We start from the raw sequence: 20,065 nt of genomic DNA, 5'->3' as shown, positions 1-20,065 counted from the left end.
TCTAGTGACATATCAGAACTACAATCCAAATTTTCTTTTGGCCCACTGCACTTTCCACCATGCCCTGCTGCTTCCTTAATATGCTGAGATTTTTAAAATATCACATTCTGCTATTTTGTTCTCATTTTACCTGTTTCCCTGAGTATCAGACTATTGTCATTGTTATAAACAAAGAAATAAATGCACTTCGGGTTAAATAATTTTCCCATGGCAATAGGGCTTATCAGAGGTAGCTCTGGAAATGAAATATAGTACTCCAATTTTAGTCCGAGGTTGTACTCATGAGATTTATTTTTTCTGTCAAAATGCCAAATTGAAATAAATAGAAGAGTGGGACACCATGGAAGTACAGTTGCTGTGGCGGAGGCTGTGGTTCATATATTAATTCAGCCAACGATCTCTGGTTCCTTTTCTGCCATGAAGTCACAGTATGTTGTGGGATTAAAATTTCCTCCAAAAGAATAGAAGGAAATAAGTAGAATGGGGTGTCACTGCCTAACTCCCAAAGCCTGTGATCTTAATTAACTCTGACGTTGACTGCCTCCCCAGATCTGTAAGGTGCAAAGGTAAACTTTCAGGCAGTACAATAAAAGTTTAAGCAAATTTCTAGAAGCAGTTAACTTATACATTATTCATCAGAGTAATATTAATTTAGCACTTGTATATTATAGGTTTCTTTAAATAACTGTCCCTGCAGTTTTATTGCTGGAAATGCATTAATGTGAAAGATATAAATTAGGCTGCAATTAGGACAGCATGGAGAATTACTTTACAGACTGGCAATCTGTTAATGAAGCCATTACTCCGAGCTTCTACAAAACCTACAACTGAATTTCATTTGATTTCTGACCAACGGTCTTTAATCTTACCTGCTTTCCATGTTGAGAATTAAATCATTCATTCATTCACAAAATAGTTTTTAAGCTGCTGTGAATCCCGCACTGTTTTAGGCATTGGGAATAGGGTAATAAGTAGAACAAAGTTTCTGACCTCATTGAACAGAATGTGTTACAAAATAATAAGCATAATAGAACCCTTTTTTGCTGCTGTTACAAATAGGCATACATCCTGTTTAATAAAGATATTACACTTGTGTCCTTAAAAAAGAAAAACTATGGTCAAATAAATTTGGGAAATAATGCAATTATAGTCCCTTTTTAATGCTTCAAAATACACGTAAGCTTATTAAAGACCTCAAGATATTACACAATAAAGGAATCTGTTTGACTTATTTGACTACTTAAACTTCCTTTTCCTCTTTTGGAATAGTGCTGCTGCTGCTGCTGCTTCTTTTTTTTTTTTTTTTTTTTTTTTTTTTTTTGAGACAGAGTCTCGCTCTGTCACCCAGGCTGGAGTGCAGTGGTGCGATCTCAGCTCACCTCAACCTCTGCCTCCCAGGTTCAAGCAATTCTCTGCCACAGCCTCCCGAGTATCTGGGACTACAGACGCCTGCCACCACGCCCAGCTAATTTTTGTATGTTTAGTAGAGACGGGGTTTCACCATGTTGGCCAGGCCGTTCTTGAACTCCTGACCTCGTGATCCACCTGCCTTGGCCTCCCAAAGTGCTGGGATTAGAGGCATGAGCTACTATGCCTGGCCGGAATAGTACTTCTTAACCTCCTGTGAATGAATGTTTCAAGAAGTCATTTTTAGAAAATACTAACCTGTAAGAACTCATTATTATACATGAGATAAGGAGCTAATATCCAAAATATACATGGACCCCAGACTATTCAATAACAAGAAATCAAGTAACCCTATTAAAAATGGGCAAAGGACTTGAATAGCTACTTCCAAAAGAAGACATACAAATGGCCAATAGATATATGAAAAGGTGTTTAACATCTCTAATTATCAGAGCAATGCAAATGAAAACTACAATGAGATGTCACCTCACACCTGTTAGACTGTATATTATCGAAAAGATGAAAGATAGCAAGTGTTGGTGAGGATGTGCAGTAAAAGGAAACTTGTACACTGTTGGTGTGAATGTAAATTACTTCAGCCATTTCGGAAAACAGTATAGAGGTTCCTCAAAAAACCAAAAATATAATTACCATAAAATCCAGCAATCCCACTATGGGGCGTGTGCACAAAGGGAATGAAATCAGTATGCTGAAAGAATATCTATACTCCCACGTCCATTGCAGCAGTATGCATGTTAGTCAAGGTATAGAAACAATCTAAATGTTCATCAACAGATGAATGGGTTTTTAAAATTTGATGTATATACACAATGGAGTACTATTCAGCCTTTAAAAAATAGAGAATTCTATCATTTGTGACAACAAGGATGAACCTAGCGGATATTATGTTAAGTGAAATAAGCCAGGCAGAGAGAGACAAATACAGTATGATCCACTTATATGTGGAATCTAAAAAAGTCAAACTTCTAGAAGTAGAGGGTAAAATCGTGGTTACCAGAGCCTTGGGGAAGGGGCGGGGGGTGAACCAGAAAGGAGAGATAATTTACCAATGGGTACGAAGTTACAGCTAGATAGGAGGAGTAAGTCCTGGTGTTCTACTGCAGGGCAAGGTGACTATAGCTAATAATAATGTGTTGTATACTTCAAAAGAGCTTAAAGAGAGGGTTTTTAATGTTCTCACCACAGAGAAACAATAAATATTTGAGATGGTGGATATGCTAATTACTCTGATGTGATCATTCCACAATTTATACATGTATTGAAACATCACTTTGGGGCCAGGCATGGTGGCTCATGCCTGTAATCCCAGCACTTTGGGAGGCCGAGGCAGGCGGATCATGAGGCCAGGAGTTGGAGACCAGCCTGATCAACACGGTGAAACCCCATCTCTACTAAAAATACAAAGATTAGCCTGGTGTGGTGGCACATGCCTGTAATCCCAGCTACTCAGGAGGCTGAGGCAGGAGAATCGCTTGAACCTGGGAGGCGGAGGTTGCAGTGAGCCGAGATCAGGCCACGGCACTCCAGCCTGGGCGACAGAGCTAACCTCCTGCTGAGGCATGAGAATGACTTGAACCTGGGAGATGGAGGCTGCAGTGAGCCGAGATGGCACCACTGCACTCCAGCCTGGGTGACAGAGCAAGACTCAAAAAAAAAAAAAAAAAAGGGAATATCACTTTGTGTTCCATAAATATATACAATTATTACTTGTCAATTAAAAATAAAATAGGACGGCCGCGCGCGGTGGCTCATGCCTGTAATCCCAGCACTTTGGGAGGCTGAGGCGGGTGGATCACAAGGTCAAGAGATGGAGACCATCCTGGCTAACACTGTGAAACCCCGTCTCTACTAAAAATACAAAAAGTTAGCCTGGCGTGGTGGTGCGTGCCTGTAGTCCCAGCTACTCAGGAGCCTGAGGCAGGAGAATCACTTGAACCAGGGAGGCGGAGGCTGCAGTGAGCCGAGATCACACCACTGCACTCCAGCCTGGGTGACAGAGGGAGACTCTGTCTCAAAAAAATAAAAAATAAAATAAAATAAAAACCAATGACCAAAAACCAAACCTTGGAATTTTGGAATCAGCCATTTCTCCAAGAAACCCTGGTTTCTTCTAATGGGAAATGATATTTCAAGACCACAATGGAGTCACTGTTTCTAAGTCTTTTCAGTGGAAAGAACTACATATAATAGGTATAATGTCTTATGAGTTGTGAACTCCAAAAATCTGAGGCAGTTCTCAGTTAATTTAGAAAGTGTATTTTGCCAAGGCTGAGGACCCACACCCCTGACACAGCCTCAGGAGTCCTAACGACATGGGCCCGAGGTGGTAGGAGCACAGCTTGCTTTTGTACTTTTTTTGAGACTCGCTCTGTCACCAGGCTGGAGTGCAGTGGCGCCATCTTGGCTTACCGAAAACTTCGCCTCCTGGGTTCAAACGATTCTCCTGCCTCAGCCTCCCAAGTAGCTGGGATTACAGGCATGTGCCACCCGCCAGGCTAATCTTTGTGTTTTTAGTAGAGATAGGGTTTCACCATGTTGATCAGGCTGGTCTCCAACTCCTGGCCTCATGATCCACCTGCCTCGGCCTCCCAAAGTGCTGCGATTACAGGCGTGAGCCACTGTGCCTGGCCTGGTTTTGTACATTGTAGGGAGACTTGAGACATCAATGTGTGTAAGATGTACATTGGTTCAGTCTGGAAATGTGGGACAACTTGAGACAAAAGCAGGACAACTCTAAGCAGGGAGGAGGCTTCCAGGTCACAGGTAGATAAGATTCAAATGGTTGCATTCTTTTGAGCTTCTGATTAGCCTCTCCAAATGAGGCAATCAGATATGTATGTATTTATCACAGGGAGCAGAGGGGTGACTTTGAATAGAAGGGGAGGCAGATTTGCCCTAAGCAGTTCCCAGCTTGAGTGATTTTGGGGCCCAGAGATTTATTTTCCTTTCCAGAGTTTATACTAACATTTCCATTTTAAATTATAACTACAAGGTTTTTAGTTAACTTCTATTTTACATGTATATCTCCTTTCCTCCATGCCAAGAACCCTAGTTCTCAAGGTAACAGGGGATGATAGACTTTGAAAATTTCATGACTTTCATTTACTTTTTCCCACATAAAACCAGCAGTCTCAGAACAATAATAGTAGTTATTTCAGAATAACAACATGTTACTACTGACAATTAATATTCATAATACAACCACCAACTACTGAAATGGTAAACAATTTTGCATATGTTATCCCCATTCTTACCCCAGTTTTAAATTGTTGTATCATAGCTACCCTGTCAGATGATATAACCTTTATATTCTGTCATCTGCCTCCCTTTTAAATTTTATTTTGTCTTAGTTCTACAGGCAACTTCCTCCTTTCATCTACTACTTCTCTTAAGGCATTTTCTGTGTGTGTGTGTGTGTGAGTGTGTTTCCCTTTTTTCTTCTAGTTTAGTGTTAATCATTACTGTAATTTTTTTTCTTTTTTCCTTTTTTTTAGAGATGGGGTTTCCCTATGTTGCCCAGGTTGGTCTCGAACTGCTGGGCTCAAGCGATCCTCCTGTCTCAGCCCCGCGAGTAGCTGGAACCACAGGCGTGCGCCACCACACCCAACTAATGTTTTGTAGAGATGGGGTTTCGCCATGTTGCCCAGGCTGTTCTGGAACTCCTGGGCTCAAGTGATCCACCCACTTTGATCTCCCAAAGTGCTGAGATTATAGGCATGAGCCATATGAGTCATTGAGTCTGGCCACATTATAATTTTTTTTTTTTCACATTATAGTTTTGATCTACTTCTTGAATATGTCTTTATGATGTACTTTCATTTTTTGTAGGAATGTTATTCTGCTCCGTATTCTCTTTTTTCTTTTAGTAAATTTGGAATTTGACCTTAGTATTTTTCTATTGTTCGTTTTTAAGTAAAATTAGTTTTTCTGAACTTCTAATGGTGGCTAGGTTCAGATAGATTTTGCTAACATCACTGAGGTACTTCTTTGCTTTTGTGTAAAGTTTTAAATATATAGCTGTCTGCAGTTTTTAGATTTCCTGGCTCTGCTCTCCTTATTGACTTTTTATCTGGATCTCCTTTTTTTTTTTTTTTTGAGATGGAGTTTCACCCTTGTTGCCCAGGCTGGAGTGCACTGGCGCGATCTTGGCTCACTGCAACCTCCAGGCCTCCCAGGTTCAAGTGATTCTTCTGCCTGAGCCTCCCAAGTAGCTGGGATTACAGGCATGCGCCACCACGCCTGGCTAATTTTGTATTTTTAGTAGAGACGGGGTTTCTCCATGTTGATCAGGCTGGTCTCGAACTCCCCACCTCAGGTGATCCACCTGCCTTGGCCTCCCAAAGTCCTGGGATTACAGGTGTGAGCCACCACCTCGGCCTGGATCTCCTTTTTATGTGTTGTCCCTATCTTGATCAATTTTGATCCCACACCCAGCAGTTTCTCTCAGAGCTGTGTCCTGGAAGTGAGATTTGGACAGTCAGTATTGTAAATTCAGAGGGGCTAGAATGTCCCCACCCCTTTATGTCTTACTGGGTTTTCTTGTGCTCATCTGCAATTAAAATGGGCAAAACCTCTGCCAGTTTCAGTTGCCACTCATGGATTGACCTATTGTGCTTTCCAGTGAATGCTGTTGCTCTTTGGATTCTCCTGTTCTCAGTCTATCAAATGTCCCGTGGGCTCCCTTTCCTATCTCTTACACACACTCCAACATCATGCAGGTCTTGTGGCTGATGATGGTGTGTCCCCATATGCTCGTATTCTGTGGTTTGTGGGGATGCCTTGCCATCTTCTTTTGCTGTAAATGTTATCAATGAGTTTTAATTTTGTTGTCTAGTTTCTCTGTTTATATGTAGGGAGTTTGAGAAGATCCAAAACCATGCTCTCACTGTCATGTTTCTAGAAGCCCTATAACTTTTAGGGAACTGAAATTTAATATATTTTATATGATACATTATGCTTTTAAAAAATAATTCTAAAATAATTTCAATCTTACAGCAAATTGCAGGAATAATTCAGACTTCTTTTTATCCTTCGATTCCCTAATCAACTAACATTTTACCATATTATCTTTTTCTCTCTCATTTTGTATATAAAACATATAAAAGTCCAGTAAAATCATTATAATCAATAAATTAAAATTGATACAATACTAACATCCAATCTGCAGACTACATTCAAATTTCACTGATTATCTCCATAATGTGCTTTATAATCACCCTTTCCTTTCTGACCCAGGAACCAATAGAAGATCATGTGTTGAATTTAATTGTTATGTCTCTTTAACCTCCTTCAACTTGGAGATTCCTCAGTTTTTCTGTGTCTTTCATGTTGACAGTTTAAAAGAGAACAGGCAATTAATTTGTAGACTGTCCCTACATTTCAGTTTGCCCTAAGTTTCTCATGGTTAGATTTAGGTTATTTGTTGGTAGTGGGTTTTTATGGAGGCGTACCACAGAACTGATGCTCTGTTCTTCTCAGTGCAGCATCAGAAGGCAACAATGTAATTTATTCTATTTCTATCAGGGTTGACCCTTATCACTTGGTTAAGATGGTGTCTGCTGAATTTCTTCACTGTAAAATTAATTAACAAGTATTTTGTACTTACTAGGTTAAAAGTTATTAATAGGTATTTTGTGGAGAGCTACTTTTTTTTTTCAGTTCAAACTCAATTTCCCTTTTATTAAAGTCCAAGTTACCATTACATGGCTTGGTACTCAATAAAGGAAAACTTGTTCAAATAAGGTAATATGTTATCATCAGTATTTCCAGGTAACTGTTTACACACAAGTAGCAATATCAATAAATCCTTGAAAAGCCCGTTCATGGGGTTTACACTTTGTCAAGGCCCAGTTCCTCCGGAGTGGAGATTCTCAGTTCATTTAAAGTTGGTCTAAGTTCCTGGATGACATAGGGGTAGATTTCCTTATGAGGTCCTGCTTTGTCCTTAACAGCCTCTAGGATGCCAACTGCACTAGCAAAATCATTTAACCGTCTGCATGCCCGCAAAGCAGCATCAATGATTTTGGGCTCTGGAACCAGATCATAGCTAACAAGTGTGTTCATCCCTTTACGCAATTCCCAGGCATCTATATCTGGCTTGTTGAAGTATGTTACCCAGCGAGCATCAAACTCCACATCTGTCTCATGTGACCCATGGGAATAACAGTGAACTGACTGGATAGCCGTGGCGGGGCCGGGGGTTGGGGCGGAATGCAGGAGGTCTCGAGGGCCGGCCCGGGCAGTTGCAGTCACCGCGCAGCGGCGGAGAGCGGCCCCAGCACAACGGCGATGGTTGCGCGCAGGCTGAGAATGGAGAGAAACCGGTGTGAGCTCGCGGGTTGCCCCGCAGCTGGCGGTGGCCGGCTAGAGCTACTTTTATGTTATATGAATATCGTGTTCTTCATCACATTCCACAGCTCCCCCCACCCCCCGCCACTGGCTTTAGCATCCATTATTGGTTCTTACCTAAATCAATTATTACTATAACGGTTGACAAGTGATGCTATTCTAATTCCATTATTATTTCTACATTTACTAGTTGGCATTCTATTATAAGGTAAAGTTTTCCTTGGCCTAGATCAGTGGCTCATGCCTGTAATTCCAGCACTTTGGGAGGCAAAGGCCGGTGCACTTGAGGCCAGGAGTTCAAAACTAGCCTGGTCAACATAGTGAGACCTCATCTCTACAAAAGAAAAAAAAATCAAAAGATTAGCTGGGCATGGTAGTGCACACCTGTAGTCTCACCTACAGGGGAGGCTGAGGCAGGAGAATCACTTGAACCCAGGAGTTCGAGGCTGCAGTGAGCCATGCTTGTGCCACTGCACTCCAGCCTGGGTGACAGACTGAGACTGTCTCTTAAAGAAAAAAAAAAAAAAGCTTTCTCTTCTCCCTTATCTATTTTATTCAATGGACGATAATCTGTGGCTATCATTTATTTTGATATTCAAATTTTTCCAGATTTAGCTAATGAGAGCCCTTCAAACTAGGACTTCTCCTAACATGTCCTCATCATTCTTTGATTGCTTTCCTACTTTTGTGACAAACAAGATGTTCCAGGAACATTTTGTACTGTCCTTGTTCCAGTCTTAAAATCAACCATTTCTTCGAGGATTTCTGGATTCTGTTAGTAGAGAATGGTATTCAGAAGCCTCCATCTGCGTGCTGGGTGTGATCATTGCTACTAGGAGATCACTGCTTCCAGGTTTAGTTTTCACCCTTTCTGAACTGTTAATTCCCTTCTGTGACAGAGAAAAACCTGGCTCTCATCTCAATACGCTCACTTAATTAATCTCCCTGTATGTAACCAATCTCCTGACCTTATGGCTGCCTTGCAGACCAAGACATCACCTTACATTGAGGCCATTGTGTAGTAGAAATGAGACTAGCCCCTTTGCTCTTCCCATTATAACTTGTAAATGCACTACACAAAGCCAGTGAGACCCTTTTCTAAACTAATTCCTATTCTTTATGCAAAAGAGAGTATGTATGAAATTTGGGACTCCATTTATTTAATTTATTATAATTTTGTGAAATTTATTTTGCTATAGAAATGAATGTATATTATAATATTGGAATTAAAATTTCTTTTTAATCTGAAGTTTCTGGCTTTGCATTTCATGAGTTTGTTATGATACAGTGAGAATATTTGCTCAACTGCTTTTTGGATACACAATTTAACAAATGAGAACTGACCAGCAGGAAAAAAATTAGTGAGAATTTTAAAAAATTAACTACAAGTTCAGTTATGTTTTAAAAAAGTGATTTTAAAAGATAACAAAAGTCTCATATCACTTTTAACTCAATCAATGTTTTCTAAAATATTTACTACAACATTGTAAGCTTTGTTATTACTAATAATAACTTTGATCGGTATGAGCATTATTGTTTACAAAGCACCTAATAAATATTATCTCAATCTTCTCCCAGCTTTGTGGAGTAGATGATATTATCTCCATTTTACAGACAGATTGTAGGCTTATTGAAGCTACGCAACTTGTTAAAGATTGCCCAACTGTTAGGTGGCAGAAACGGTATATAAACAGAGTTATTTTAACTTATCATTTATTCTTCCCTTTTCATGATTTCATTCCTCTGAATTGGGATTTTTTCTCATCTCGCCTGTCCTGTTTGACAGATTATAAATGAATAACTATCCTCCTACATAATTTACTAATTTTGTCACCTAGGCTTAGATCAATCAACTCTAATACGTTCATTTATTCAAGTTGCTGAAAGTGCCTATCATCCCCCAGTATTTATTTCCCCTGCATTGCACAATAATAGAATGTTTAGCCAGACAAATGGCCACCTCAGAAAAAAGTTCATTTCCGGCCGAGAGCAGTGGCTCACACTTGTAATCCCAGCGCTTTGGGAGGCCGAGGCGGGTGAATCACTTGAGGTCAGGAGTTCAAGAACAGCCTGGCCAACATGATGAAACCCTGTCTCTACTAAAAATACAAAAATTAGTCAGGTGGTAGTGGTGCACACCTGTAATCCCAGCTACTCGGGAGGCTGAGGCAGGAGAATCACTTGAACCTAGGAGGCAGAGGTTGCAGTGAGCTGAAATCTTGCCACTGTACTCCAGCCTGGGCGAGAGAATGAGACTCTGTCTCAAAAAAAAAAAAAAAAAAAGGAAAAAGAAAAAAAGAAAAAATTTCATTTCCTAGCCTACTTGTCAGGTGGGTATGGCCATGTGATAAAGGGTAGTGATGCTGACAGCTCCTGGGAACCTTCCTTCAAATGTGCCCCCTGTACTCCTTTTTTGTCACTTTCTCCATCCTGCTTCCTGGAACAGAAATCCTGCCCTGCATAATGAGAATTAGGGCTCTACCCCAGGAATGTCATCAGGATGGTGAGCTAGAAGGAGGCTCCTGGGTCCAAATAACTTTATGGGGCAGAGCTACCATATCTATCTGGACTGCAAAATTCCAGACTTCAGAAAACTCAAAATCCACTCGATGTTTTTAAGAGACAGCACTTTGCTTTGTCACCCAGGCTGGAGAGCAGTGGCTATTCACAGGCACAATCTTAGTGCTTTGCAGCCTCCACCTCCCAAGAGATCTCACCTAAGCCTCTCGAGTAGCTGGAACCACAGGTGCAGGCCACCACGCCCAGCTAAGCCACTGATATTTTGACTTGGCCAATCACAACCTAATGTATACATTCAGTATCTATCTGCAGATCCTACCTAACCAGTCTCAAAGTTGAGTGAGACTGGCCATTCACCCCACATCCAGAGGCAGGCCCTGATTGCTTTAGTGCCCCTCAGGGTGATTTCAATGTAGGGGGTAGGGCCATAGTGGTCGGTTCAGTAATGAGCACCTAAGCCAGTCAGCTTATAGCCTTCCCCTAGCCCTAGTGGCTGGTTCCCTAAGATACAAATCATGGGAGGTTTGGGAGAGGTGCCCTCTCTTAGGGAAGGATGTAGCCCAGGTATAAACACGGAAGCATGTAGCTTTAGAGAAATCAGGCTGAGGATGTGGCTGGCTGGTGGAGGAAGGTAGAAATAAAAGAATTGTAGGTATTTTCCTTCAGATTCGACCAACCCTAAAACCTGCCTAACTTGTGGTCTTTTCAGAGAATGAGCCAACAATCATCTAGTTATATTGTTTAAGCTAATTTCAACTGAGTTTTCTGTTAATTGTATCCAAGGTCATATAACTGATATACCGTCCAGTGTCTTCAGGATTACATCAATGTTTAATAATGTAGATTGACATTTTTAGGTAGTATTTTTTTGACCAGTTTGAACACAACTGTAATGGATTCCTATTTTATTCAGTATGTGATCACCTTTTGCTATCTTTTGTGTGTGTGTGTGTGTGTGTGTGTGCGTGTGTATGTGTGGTCTCACTCTGTCACCCAGGCTGGAGTGTGGTGGTATGATCATGGCTCACTGCAGCCTCGACCTCCTAGACTCAAGGGCCCATCTCAGCCTCCCAAGTAGCTGAGACTACAGGCATGTGCCACCATGTCTGGTTAATTTTTTAAATAATTTTTTGTACAGATGGGGTCTCACATCTGTTGTCCAGGCTGGTCTTGAACTTCTGGACTCCAGTGATCCTCCTGTCTTGGCCTCCCAAAGTGCTGGGATTACAGGTGTGAGCCACCACACCCAGTCTTATTTATTTTTCGTGTTCAAATTGTCCCAATTTAACACAACTTTTTCACACAGTTTGTCCCATCGCTTTATTCTCTGATTTTATTTTTTAAATCTTGAAGGATGGTTTTGTAAAGGCTGCGATGGACGTGTTAAAATTCAAATGTGAAGCTTACCCTTTCTGGAAAATCACTCCTTGGTTTTCTTATGCTGTCTCATTTCTCTACCGTCTCATTTCTCTACCTTTTTCTTTGCCCATTTTTCAAATTGTTTCTGTACTGACTCCCTTCACAAATCTGTTTTCTTCTCCAGCTCCTGAAAGGTGCTAGTTTTTTGGTTTTGTTTTTTACATCTTAATTTTTTAATTCATTTCTTAAAAATCTTGTATGTTCTTCCAATGAAGAAATTATTTCTTTAATTGACAAATTAAAATTGTATATATTTATGATGTACAGTATGATGTTTTGAAATATGTATGCATTGTGGAATGGCTAAATTGGGCTAATTAATACATGCATTACCTTATACACATCGTTCTCTTGTGGTAAGAACTCTGAAAATCTACTTTCTTAGCAATATTCAATTATGCAATACAGTTTTATTAATTATAGTCACTGTGCTCTACAGTAGATTTCCCAAATTTTTTACCTTGCAATTGAAAGTTTGTGTCCTCTGACCAACATCTCCCCATTTCCCTCCCCAGCTCTGGCAATCATCAGACTACACTCTTGCTTCTCGGTATTCCAAATTTTTAGAATCCACATATGAATGGATCATGTGGTATTTCTTTTTGTGCCTGGCTTATTTCACTTAATATAACGTCCTCCAGGTAAATCCATGCTGTTGCAAATGACAAAGCTTAGTTCTTGACCCACAGATTTAATGCGAAGTCTTTCTCAGAGGTGTCACTCACTCATAACCTCAAATAATCACCTTTGCAATTGTCTCCAATCCTTACTGTGTTTCAGGCCTCCATTTCCAACCCCACTAGGAAGCACTGTAGTGATCTAAAGGCAGTACACCTCAAACTGAAATCTTTCATCCAAAACTATTAATAGCTGTCTCTAAGTTTTTCTATTCTTGCCTAAGCATGTCATTCTCTCAATCTCTCAATTTTAAAACTTTGAGGTCATTCTTATCTTCTACTTTTCCTTTTCTACCACATTTAGCCCATAAGCAAAGTGTAGTTTCTTCTATAAACTTTTCAAGGACCACTACTAGGACATAGCCCTTCACAATCTCACATCTGAATAAGTGTGTTTATTTTTTAACTTGTCATTTTATCTACCCTTACAACTCATTTTATGTGTGAATTATGAAAAATTGCCCTGCTAAGAACCTTTAAAGACTTCTTAAATCTCTTATCCTAGCACTTAAGGCCCCCAAATTCGTTTTTTACTTAGCTCTCCAAACTCATCTCCCTCTACTTGTTTACATCAACTGGACAAAGTGGTGTACCAATTTCTTCCCAAATGCTATATTTGCTCACCTTCTCTGCTCCCTCTTTGTGAAATGCCCTCTGTCCTCTTATGTGTTTAATCTTATCTCTTTTTCAATTATTATTATATTTTGAGACAGGGTCTTATGTCTCGCTCTGTCACCCAGGCTGAGTGAAGTGGCATGATCTCAGCTCACTGTAACCTCTGCCTCCCAGGCTCAAGCCATCTTTCCACCTCAGCCTCTTGAGTAGCTGGGACAACAGGACTGTACCATGCTAATTTTCATGCCTGGCTAATTTTTGTATTTTTTGTAGAAATGGAGTTTCACCATGTTGTCCAGGCTGGTCTCAAACTCCTGAACTCAAGTGATCCACCCATCCTAGCCTCCCAAAGTGCTGGAATTACAGGTGTGAGCCACCACACCCAGCCTAATTTTATCTCTTTTTCAAAGCTCAGCCCGAGTCAGTTTCTTTGTTTTTCCTTTGGCTTTTTGTTCTCTTTTTTGAGACAGTCTCACTGCCATGCCCAGGCTGGAGTGCAATGGTGCGATATGGCTCACTGCAACCTCTGCTTCCCAGTTCAAGCGATTCTCCTGCCTCAGCCTCCCAAATAGCTGGGATTACAGGTGCAGGCCACCACGTCCAGTCAATTTTTGTATTTTTAGTAGAGGCAGGGTTTCACCACATTGGCAAGGCTGATCTCGGACTCCTGACCCTGTGATCTGCCCGCCTCAGCCTCCCAAAGTGCTGGGATTATAGGCATGAGCCACCGTACCCAGCCTCAAAGAAATAGTTCCTAAGGTGGTAAGATCCCCATCCGCTCTCCACTTTTTCCCTTTCTCTTCCTAGAGTCAACTTAATCAAAGACACCCAGCCACCTAGCACACCTTCCAGCAAATGCATGAAATACCTACAGGATGTTTAATCTTACCTGTTAAAACCATCTGATTATTTTATAGACACCACAACCTGAGGGCAGACCCCCAAGAAGGCCTCTTTTTTATCCTTCTACCTTGAGCTTCCAGTATTGGAAACCCCAACCCCATCTGGAAAAACCGGACCAGGTCCAAAGACTGACAGTCAGCGCCAGGAGCAGTGGGTCCCTGGAGTCAAGAGAAAGAGAAACTAAAGAGAGAGAGAGAGGAGGGAGGGAGGGAGGGAGAGAGAGAGAGAGATTACAGGGGAGGAGGCTTCACTGCGAAGGGGATGGGAGAAGGAGAGGCTGAGACCTGGCCTCAGTGAGAGAATCTGGGGGAGTAGGAACTACTAGAAGAAACAGAGAAATCACTCCTGTATCTCCAGTGCTAGAAGCAAAAGGCTGTTTTGTACGTTCTTTCAGACTGTGTGAACTTGCCCTACTTGGTAAGGTCAGGTAGTAAGACTACTTGGGGACAAGTACAGAACTATTCCCTCCTTTTTGGAATATGAATACAATGTATCAGTCAGGGTGCTGGCTAGAAATAGATGACACGCTTAATGGGTTTCACTGAAGAGTTTAATAGAGGGACTATTTTCAGAGGGGTGGGCAGGATTGAGAGACCCATCAAAGGCTAGTAAAGTATCCAGGGATTAATGACAGCTAAAATCTATTACCACTGCAGGCCTGCAGAGACAAGGGAAAGGCACAGTGTCACCAGAGACTGGGCAGCTAGAGCTGTGGAAAAGAGACAACCTGGCGGCACCTGTGGCCATAGAGGGTGGTAGGAGACCAATTCCTCTTTCCCTCTTCCCATTACCAGGAGTAGTGCTTCTCTTTGGCCATTCCCGATAAGAAGCCACAGAATAAGGGAGGACAGGGCATGCAGTCCTTGGAAATCATCCTTGTAAGATACAGAGGAGGGCAGAGGAAAGGCAGATTATGGATCTGTGGTGAGAGGATAAACCCAGCATATGTAGTGCACTACAGTTATAACAGTGATTGTTCTCTACTCTGAATCCCATAGCATAAAAATGAGGGTTTTATTGCTAAAACCCTCATTTCAATTTTCAACGACCATCTCCTGAGTGCTTCCCAAAAGTACTAGATGCTTGGGCGTGATACACAAATTAACCACACATGGCCCCTTTAGGAGCTCAAATCTGGTGAGCAACCTTTAGACATAGAATTTGCTGCTTTATATTGTGTTTTATCTTTTCTAGTGGGTGCGGTGGGTTGGATCTTTATAGATTACAAGAGCAGAGATGTTTTCAAGTCTGATGTGGTGGGAGTTCTACATCAGGCTCCACGTGAAATTAGAATCTTAGTCCAGATACTGTGGCAAATGTAGTGACACCATAACAGGTTTTGTAACTATCGCATCTGACTCAGATGACGGTGTCACTCTGCTTCCTACTTTTGTCTGACTCCCATTCTTGTAACCTGACTTTCTCTGCCTGCTCACTGCTGACCCTCTTTGTATGTCTCACTTTCAGATTTCCTGAAAGAGGATTAAATTGGGCCAGTTTATCCTTCTCTGTTCCTATTGGGCAGAGTTCTGCTACAAGCCGTCTTAAATGGCAATGCTTTGTTTTATGTCCAGTCTATAGATGAGCAGCTCTGTCCTGAGTAGCCAGATCACATGAGACAAGTACGGCAACTGTCATGAACATCTGTCATTTGCAGCTACCCGAAATCTTCCAAATAGTCTCTCTTCATTATCATAGTTCCTCAGTAGAAATCCTGCCTTCTCGATGTAGAACCCCAAACTCCCTTTCCAAGATTTCCTTCTTGTTAGGGTGCATACGAGTGATGTAGATTCCACTAACTAGATTCAAGCGTTTGTTTCAAGATGGAGTTACATGGAGAAGGAGGGAGAGTACACGGCCTGCATTTTGCAGGTGCAGATCCTGGCAAAGATGGTGTGGTTCTGGAGCTGGTGAAGTGAACCACAGAAACGAAAGAAGCAACGGACATGCACATCTGCACTTACTCTATATCCCAGTTCCAGATAACTTTTGTTTCTCTGAGGATGAGGACTTCATGGAGAGAAATGGCCATCAAAATAGTTGCTGACATCCTGCAGCCAGAGAAAACGTTTCAAAATGCAGATTGGATCATTACCCTCCAAAGGCTTTCTTATGCCTCTGCTATAGCCAAGGGAAGACAGGAGTGAGCTCTCCTGTTGTTTTAGGAGGAGGATGAGAGACAGGTAAGGCAGGTCCCAGTGCATGGCTACGGCCAGCCTACATCAACTGACTCCCAGCTGACCCAGAGATACATTGAGCTTGCCCAGCCCAGCCTACATCAGCTGACCCCCCTGCTGACCCCAAAACACATGAGCAAGTCCAGCTGAGATTAGAAGAGCTGCCCAGCTTAGCCCAGATCAGCTGACCCCCAGGTAACCCTGGGACACATGAGCAAAGCCAGCTGAGGTCAGCGAACTTACTCATCCCTACCCAGTTAAAATCAACCAATCCCCAGCTGAGCTAGTTTCATTGTTAACAAGCCAGAGCTACTCATTGAACTGGACCAGTCGTGGCTCCAGGACTGGAGACGGTGGCACTTTCCAGGTGCCACATTGAAAAGATGTTCAGGTGGCCCAATACTCTTGCCTTTGTGAGAGAGAGGAGATCCCTCCAGCACTCAATACCCCCTCAGATTATTATTTTGAACAGTAGCAACCTGAAGGGCTTCTGTCATCAAACATTTCACCCTACATGCAGGAATCATGCGAGAATTATTAATTATTTCCTTGATCACAGTTGGACTCCACATTCTAGAAATGTGAAGACTTTGAAAGTACCACTTGCTTCGTCCTTAGCTTTTTTTTTTTTTTTTTTTTTTTTTTTTTTGAGATAGAGTCTCGCTCTGTCGCCCAGGTGGTTGGAGTGCAGTTGCGAGATCTTGGCTCATTGCAACGTCTGCCTCCCGGGTTCAAGCAATTCTCCTGCCTCAGCCTCCTGAGTAGCTGGGATTACAGGCATGAGCCACAATGCCTGGCTAATTTTTTTTTTTGAATTTTTAGTGGAGACAGGGTTTCACCATATTGGCCAGGCTGGTCTCGAACTCCTGACTTTGTGATCCGCCCTCCTTGGCCTCCCAAAGTGCTGGGATTATAGGCATGAGCCACCGCACCCCACCTTGTCCTTAGCTTTTTAAAGTTAAAAGTAGTGAAGTAAGTTGAAACCATTTGTATGATTCTTCCAGTAAATTGCCCCATTCACATTCAAAGGCTAGACAAAAATCAAGGAGGGAGCTGAGAATGGGGAGTTTTCTTTGACCTTTGTGGCAGAATAAGGCCCTCATGGCCTCGGAATGAAATATGTACTCAGGAGAGGAGGAGCTTTTGGCCAGCATTTTATGGGCTTCCCTCCCCTGCTTCCACTGAGGTCTGTGCCTGGTGCCAGCTGCTGGTTTGGTTCTAGGTGCAATGCTTGCTGGTGCTCTCTGCATCTGATGTGGCTGGCAGTGTCCTGGCAACCTGAGGGTTTCAGAGTGATGGTGATGATGCTCAGTGTCACACCTGTCCTGGGGACACTGTGCCAGGTGGTGGCAGCATAACCAGGTACCTCATCCCAGGCCCAGGTCCTCATGGATTGCTGTGGAAAATGGCGGTATTCCTAGTCATATTTCTAATTATTAGAAGTCTATTTTATGCAAGTAGACAAATAACTGAACACTTTTGCCATTCTGGAGAAAGACATTAAATATCTTACAATCTTAACCTCATTCAGAAGAATTTTAAAAAGGCCACTATGGCTGGGAGCAGTGGCTCACACCTGTAATCCCAGCACATTGGGAGGCTGAGGTGGGCAGATCACCTGAGGTGAGGAGTTCGAGGCCAGCCTGGCCAGCATGGTGAAACCTCGTCTCTACTAAAAATACAAAAATTAGCCAGGCATGGTGGCGGGCACCTGTAATTTCACCTACTTGGGAGGCTGAGAGAGAATTGCTCGAACCTGGGAGGTGGAGGTTGTAGCGAGCCAAGATTGTGCCACTGCACTCCAGCCAGGGTGACAGAGACTGTCTCAAAAAAAAAAGGAAAGAAAAGGCTAAATACTGTATGATTCCAAGTATATGACATTCTAGAAAATGCAAAATTATGGAGATGGTAAAAAGATGAGTGGTTACCAGGGATTGGAGGATGGGGTGTGAATAGTCAGGGCACAGAGGATTTTTAGGGCAGTGAGACTATTCTGTACAATACTGCAACGGTGGATACATTCCATTAAACATTTTTCAAAACCCAAAGAATATATAACACCAAGAGTGAGACCTAATGTGAACTATGGACCTTGGGGGATAATTATGTATCAATGTAGGTTCATCAGTTGTAACAAATGTATCACTGTAGTGTGGGATGTTGATAGTGGTCGGGGTTGTGCATATGTGGGAACGGGGGTATATGGGAACTCTCTGTACTTTCCACTTAATTTTGCTGCGAACCTAAAAACTGCACTAAAAAAAAAGATCACTTTTTTTTTTTTAACCTGAAACTTACACTAAAGTTGCAAGTGCAGTACAGAAACCTTTTTTTTTTTTTTTTTTTTTTTTGAGACGGAGTCTAGCTCTGTCGCCCAGGCTGGAGTGCAGTGGTGTGATCTCGGCTCACTGCAAGCTCCGCCTCCCGGGTTCACACCATTCTCCTGCCTCAGCCTCTCTGAGTAGCTGGGACTACAGGCGCCCGCCACCACGCCCGGCTAATTTTTTGTATTTTTAGTAGAGACGGGGTTTCACTGTGGTCTCGATCTCCTGACCTCATGATCCGCCCGCCTCGGCCTCCCAAAGTGCTGGGATTACAAGCGTGAGCCACCTCGCCCAGCCAGAAACCTTTTTTTTTAGACGGAGTCTCACTCTGTCGCCCAGGCTGGAGAGCAGTGGTGCGATCTCAGCTCACTGCAACCTCCACCTCCTGGGTTCAAGTGATTTTCCTGCCTCATCCTCCCGAGTAGCTGGGACTACAGGTGCATGCCACCACGCCCAGCTAATTTTTTTGTATTTTTAGTAGAGACAGGGTTTCACCGTGTTAGCCAGGATGGTCTTCTGACCTTGTGATCCACCCACCTCGGCCTCCCGAAGTGCTGAGATTACAGGCATGAGCCACTGCGCCGGCCAGAAACCTTTTTAAAAAAAAATATTGGCTGGGCACAGTGGTTCATGCCTGTAATCCCAGCACTTTGGGAGGCTGAGGCAGGCGGGTCACTTGAGGTCAGGAGTTCAAGACCAGCCCGGCCAACATGGTGAAACCCCGTCTCTACTAAAAATACAAAAATTAGCTGGGTGTAGAGGCACATGCCTGTAATCCCAGCTACTCGGGAGGCTGAGACAGGAGAATCGCTTGAGCCTGGGAGGCAGAAGTTTCAGTGAGCCATGATTGCATCACCGCACTCCAGCCTGGGTGACAGAGTGAGACTCTGTCTCAAAAACAAAACAAAACAAACAAAACAAACAAAAACCAAACAAAACAAATCTTAAACTGTTTGGGAGTAATCACTATTTGTGATGCCCTATCACCCACCCCCAGATATTTTCGGGGGTTTACGTAGAACACTCTCCTATTTAATCACACAAAAAATCAGGGAATTAACATTGGTAATTAGTGGTATCTAATCCTGAAATCTCATTAAATTTCATCAGTGGTCCCAGTAATAAGGCAACATAAAGAATCCACTTCAAGAAGAAAAAAAAAAAGGAATTGAGAGAACTTGAATAATTTTAACACAAGTCATATTTGAGAACAAATGATCGAAAATAGAAAAACTGGAGGCCATTAATAAAGAGCTGGAAATTTTCAACTCTTTTTTTGGGCTTAAAATAAAGAGTTTGAGAAAAGGACTGATAGAAGAGAAATCTGAGCATTTAAAACAAGTTGAGGTATGACTGACATTAAAAGAAAGATTCAGTCTTTAGAAGATGCATCAAAACACGTACAACTTCAAGTAGCTGCAACCAAAACGGCTTTCAAAATAAATGACAAGAATGAAAACAAATTCAGAAGCACTAAAAGATACTTTGGATGAAAATTCTGGTTTTCAAGAAAACATAAAGGGCTGGACCTGGTGGTGTCCATTGTTAACAGTGTAATCCCATAATCCCAGCACTTTGGGAGGCTGAGGCGGGTGGATCACTTCAGTCCAGGAGTTCGAGACCAGCCTGGCCAACATAGCGAAACCCCATCTCT

General features: G+C 42.3%; 1 protein-coding gene across 1 annotated transcript; it reads right to left on the bottom strand.

The window, feature by feature from the left end:
• Positions 1 to 6,966: 6,966 nt before the first annotated feature.
• On the bottom strand, positions 6,967 to 14,727 carry LOC129488742 (cytochrome c oxidase subunit 5A, mitochondrial-like). The gene is made up of 3 exons (XM_055291302.2): positions 14,702 to 14,727; positions 14,559 to 14,568; positions 6,967 to 7,731 (listed from the first exon to the last, which is right to left on the bottom strand). Exons 1-3 carry the CDS (start codon positions 14,725 to 14,727, stop codon positions 7,258 to 7,260), a joined length of 510 nt encoding a protein of 169 aa, XP_055147277.1. The 3' UTR covers positions 6,967 to 7,257.
• Between the last annotated feature and the right edge of the window lie 5,338 nt (positions 14,728 to 20,065).

This window comes from Symphalangus syndactylus, chromosome 8, assembly GCF_028878055.3.
Source record: "Symphalangus syndactylus isolate Jambi chromosome 8, NHGRI_mSymSyn1-v2.1_pri, whole genome shotgun sequence".
Taxonomy (NCBI): domain Eukaryota; kingdom Metazoa; phylum Chordata; class Mammalia; order Primates; family Hylobatidae; genus Symphalangus; species Symphalangus syndactylus.
The sequence above is the reverse complement of the archived record's forward strand: the minus strand, read 5'-3'. Positions and strand labels throughout refer to the sequence as shown.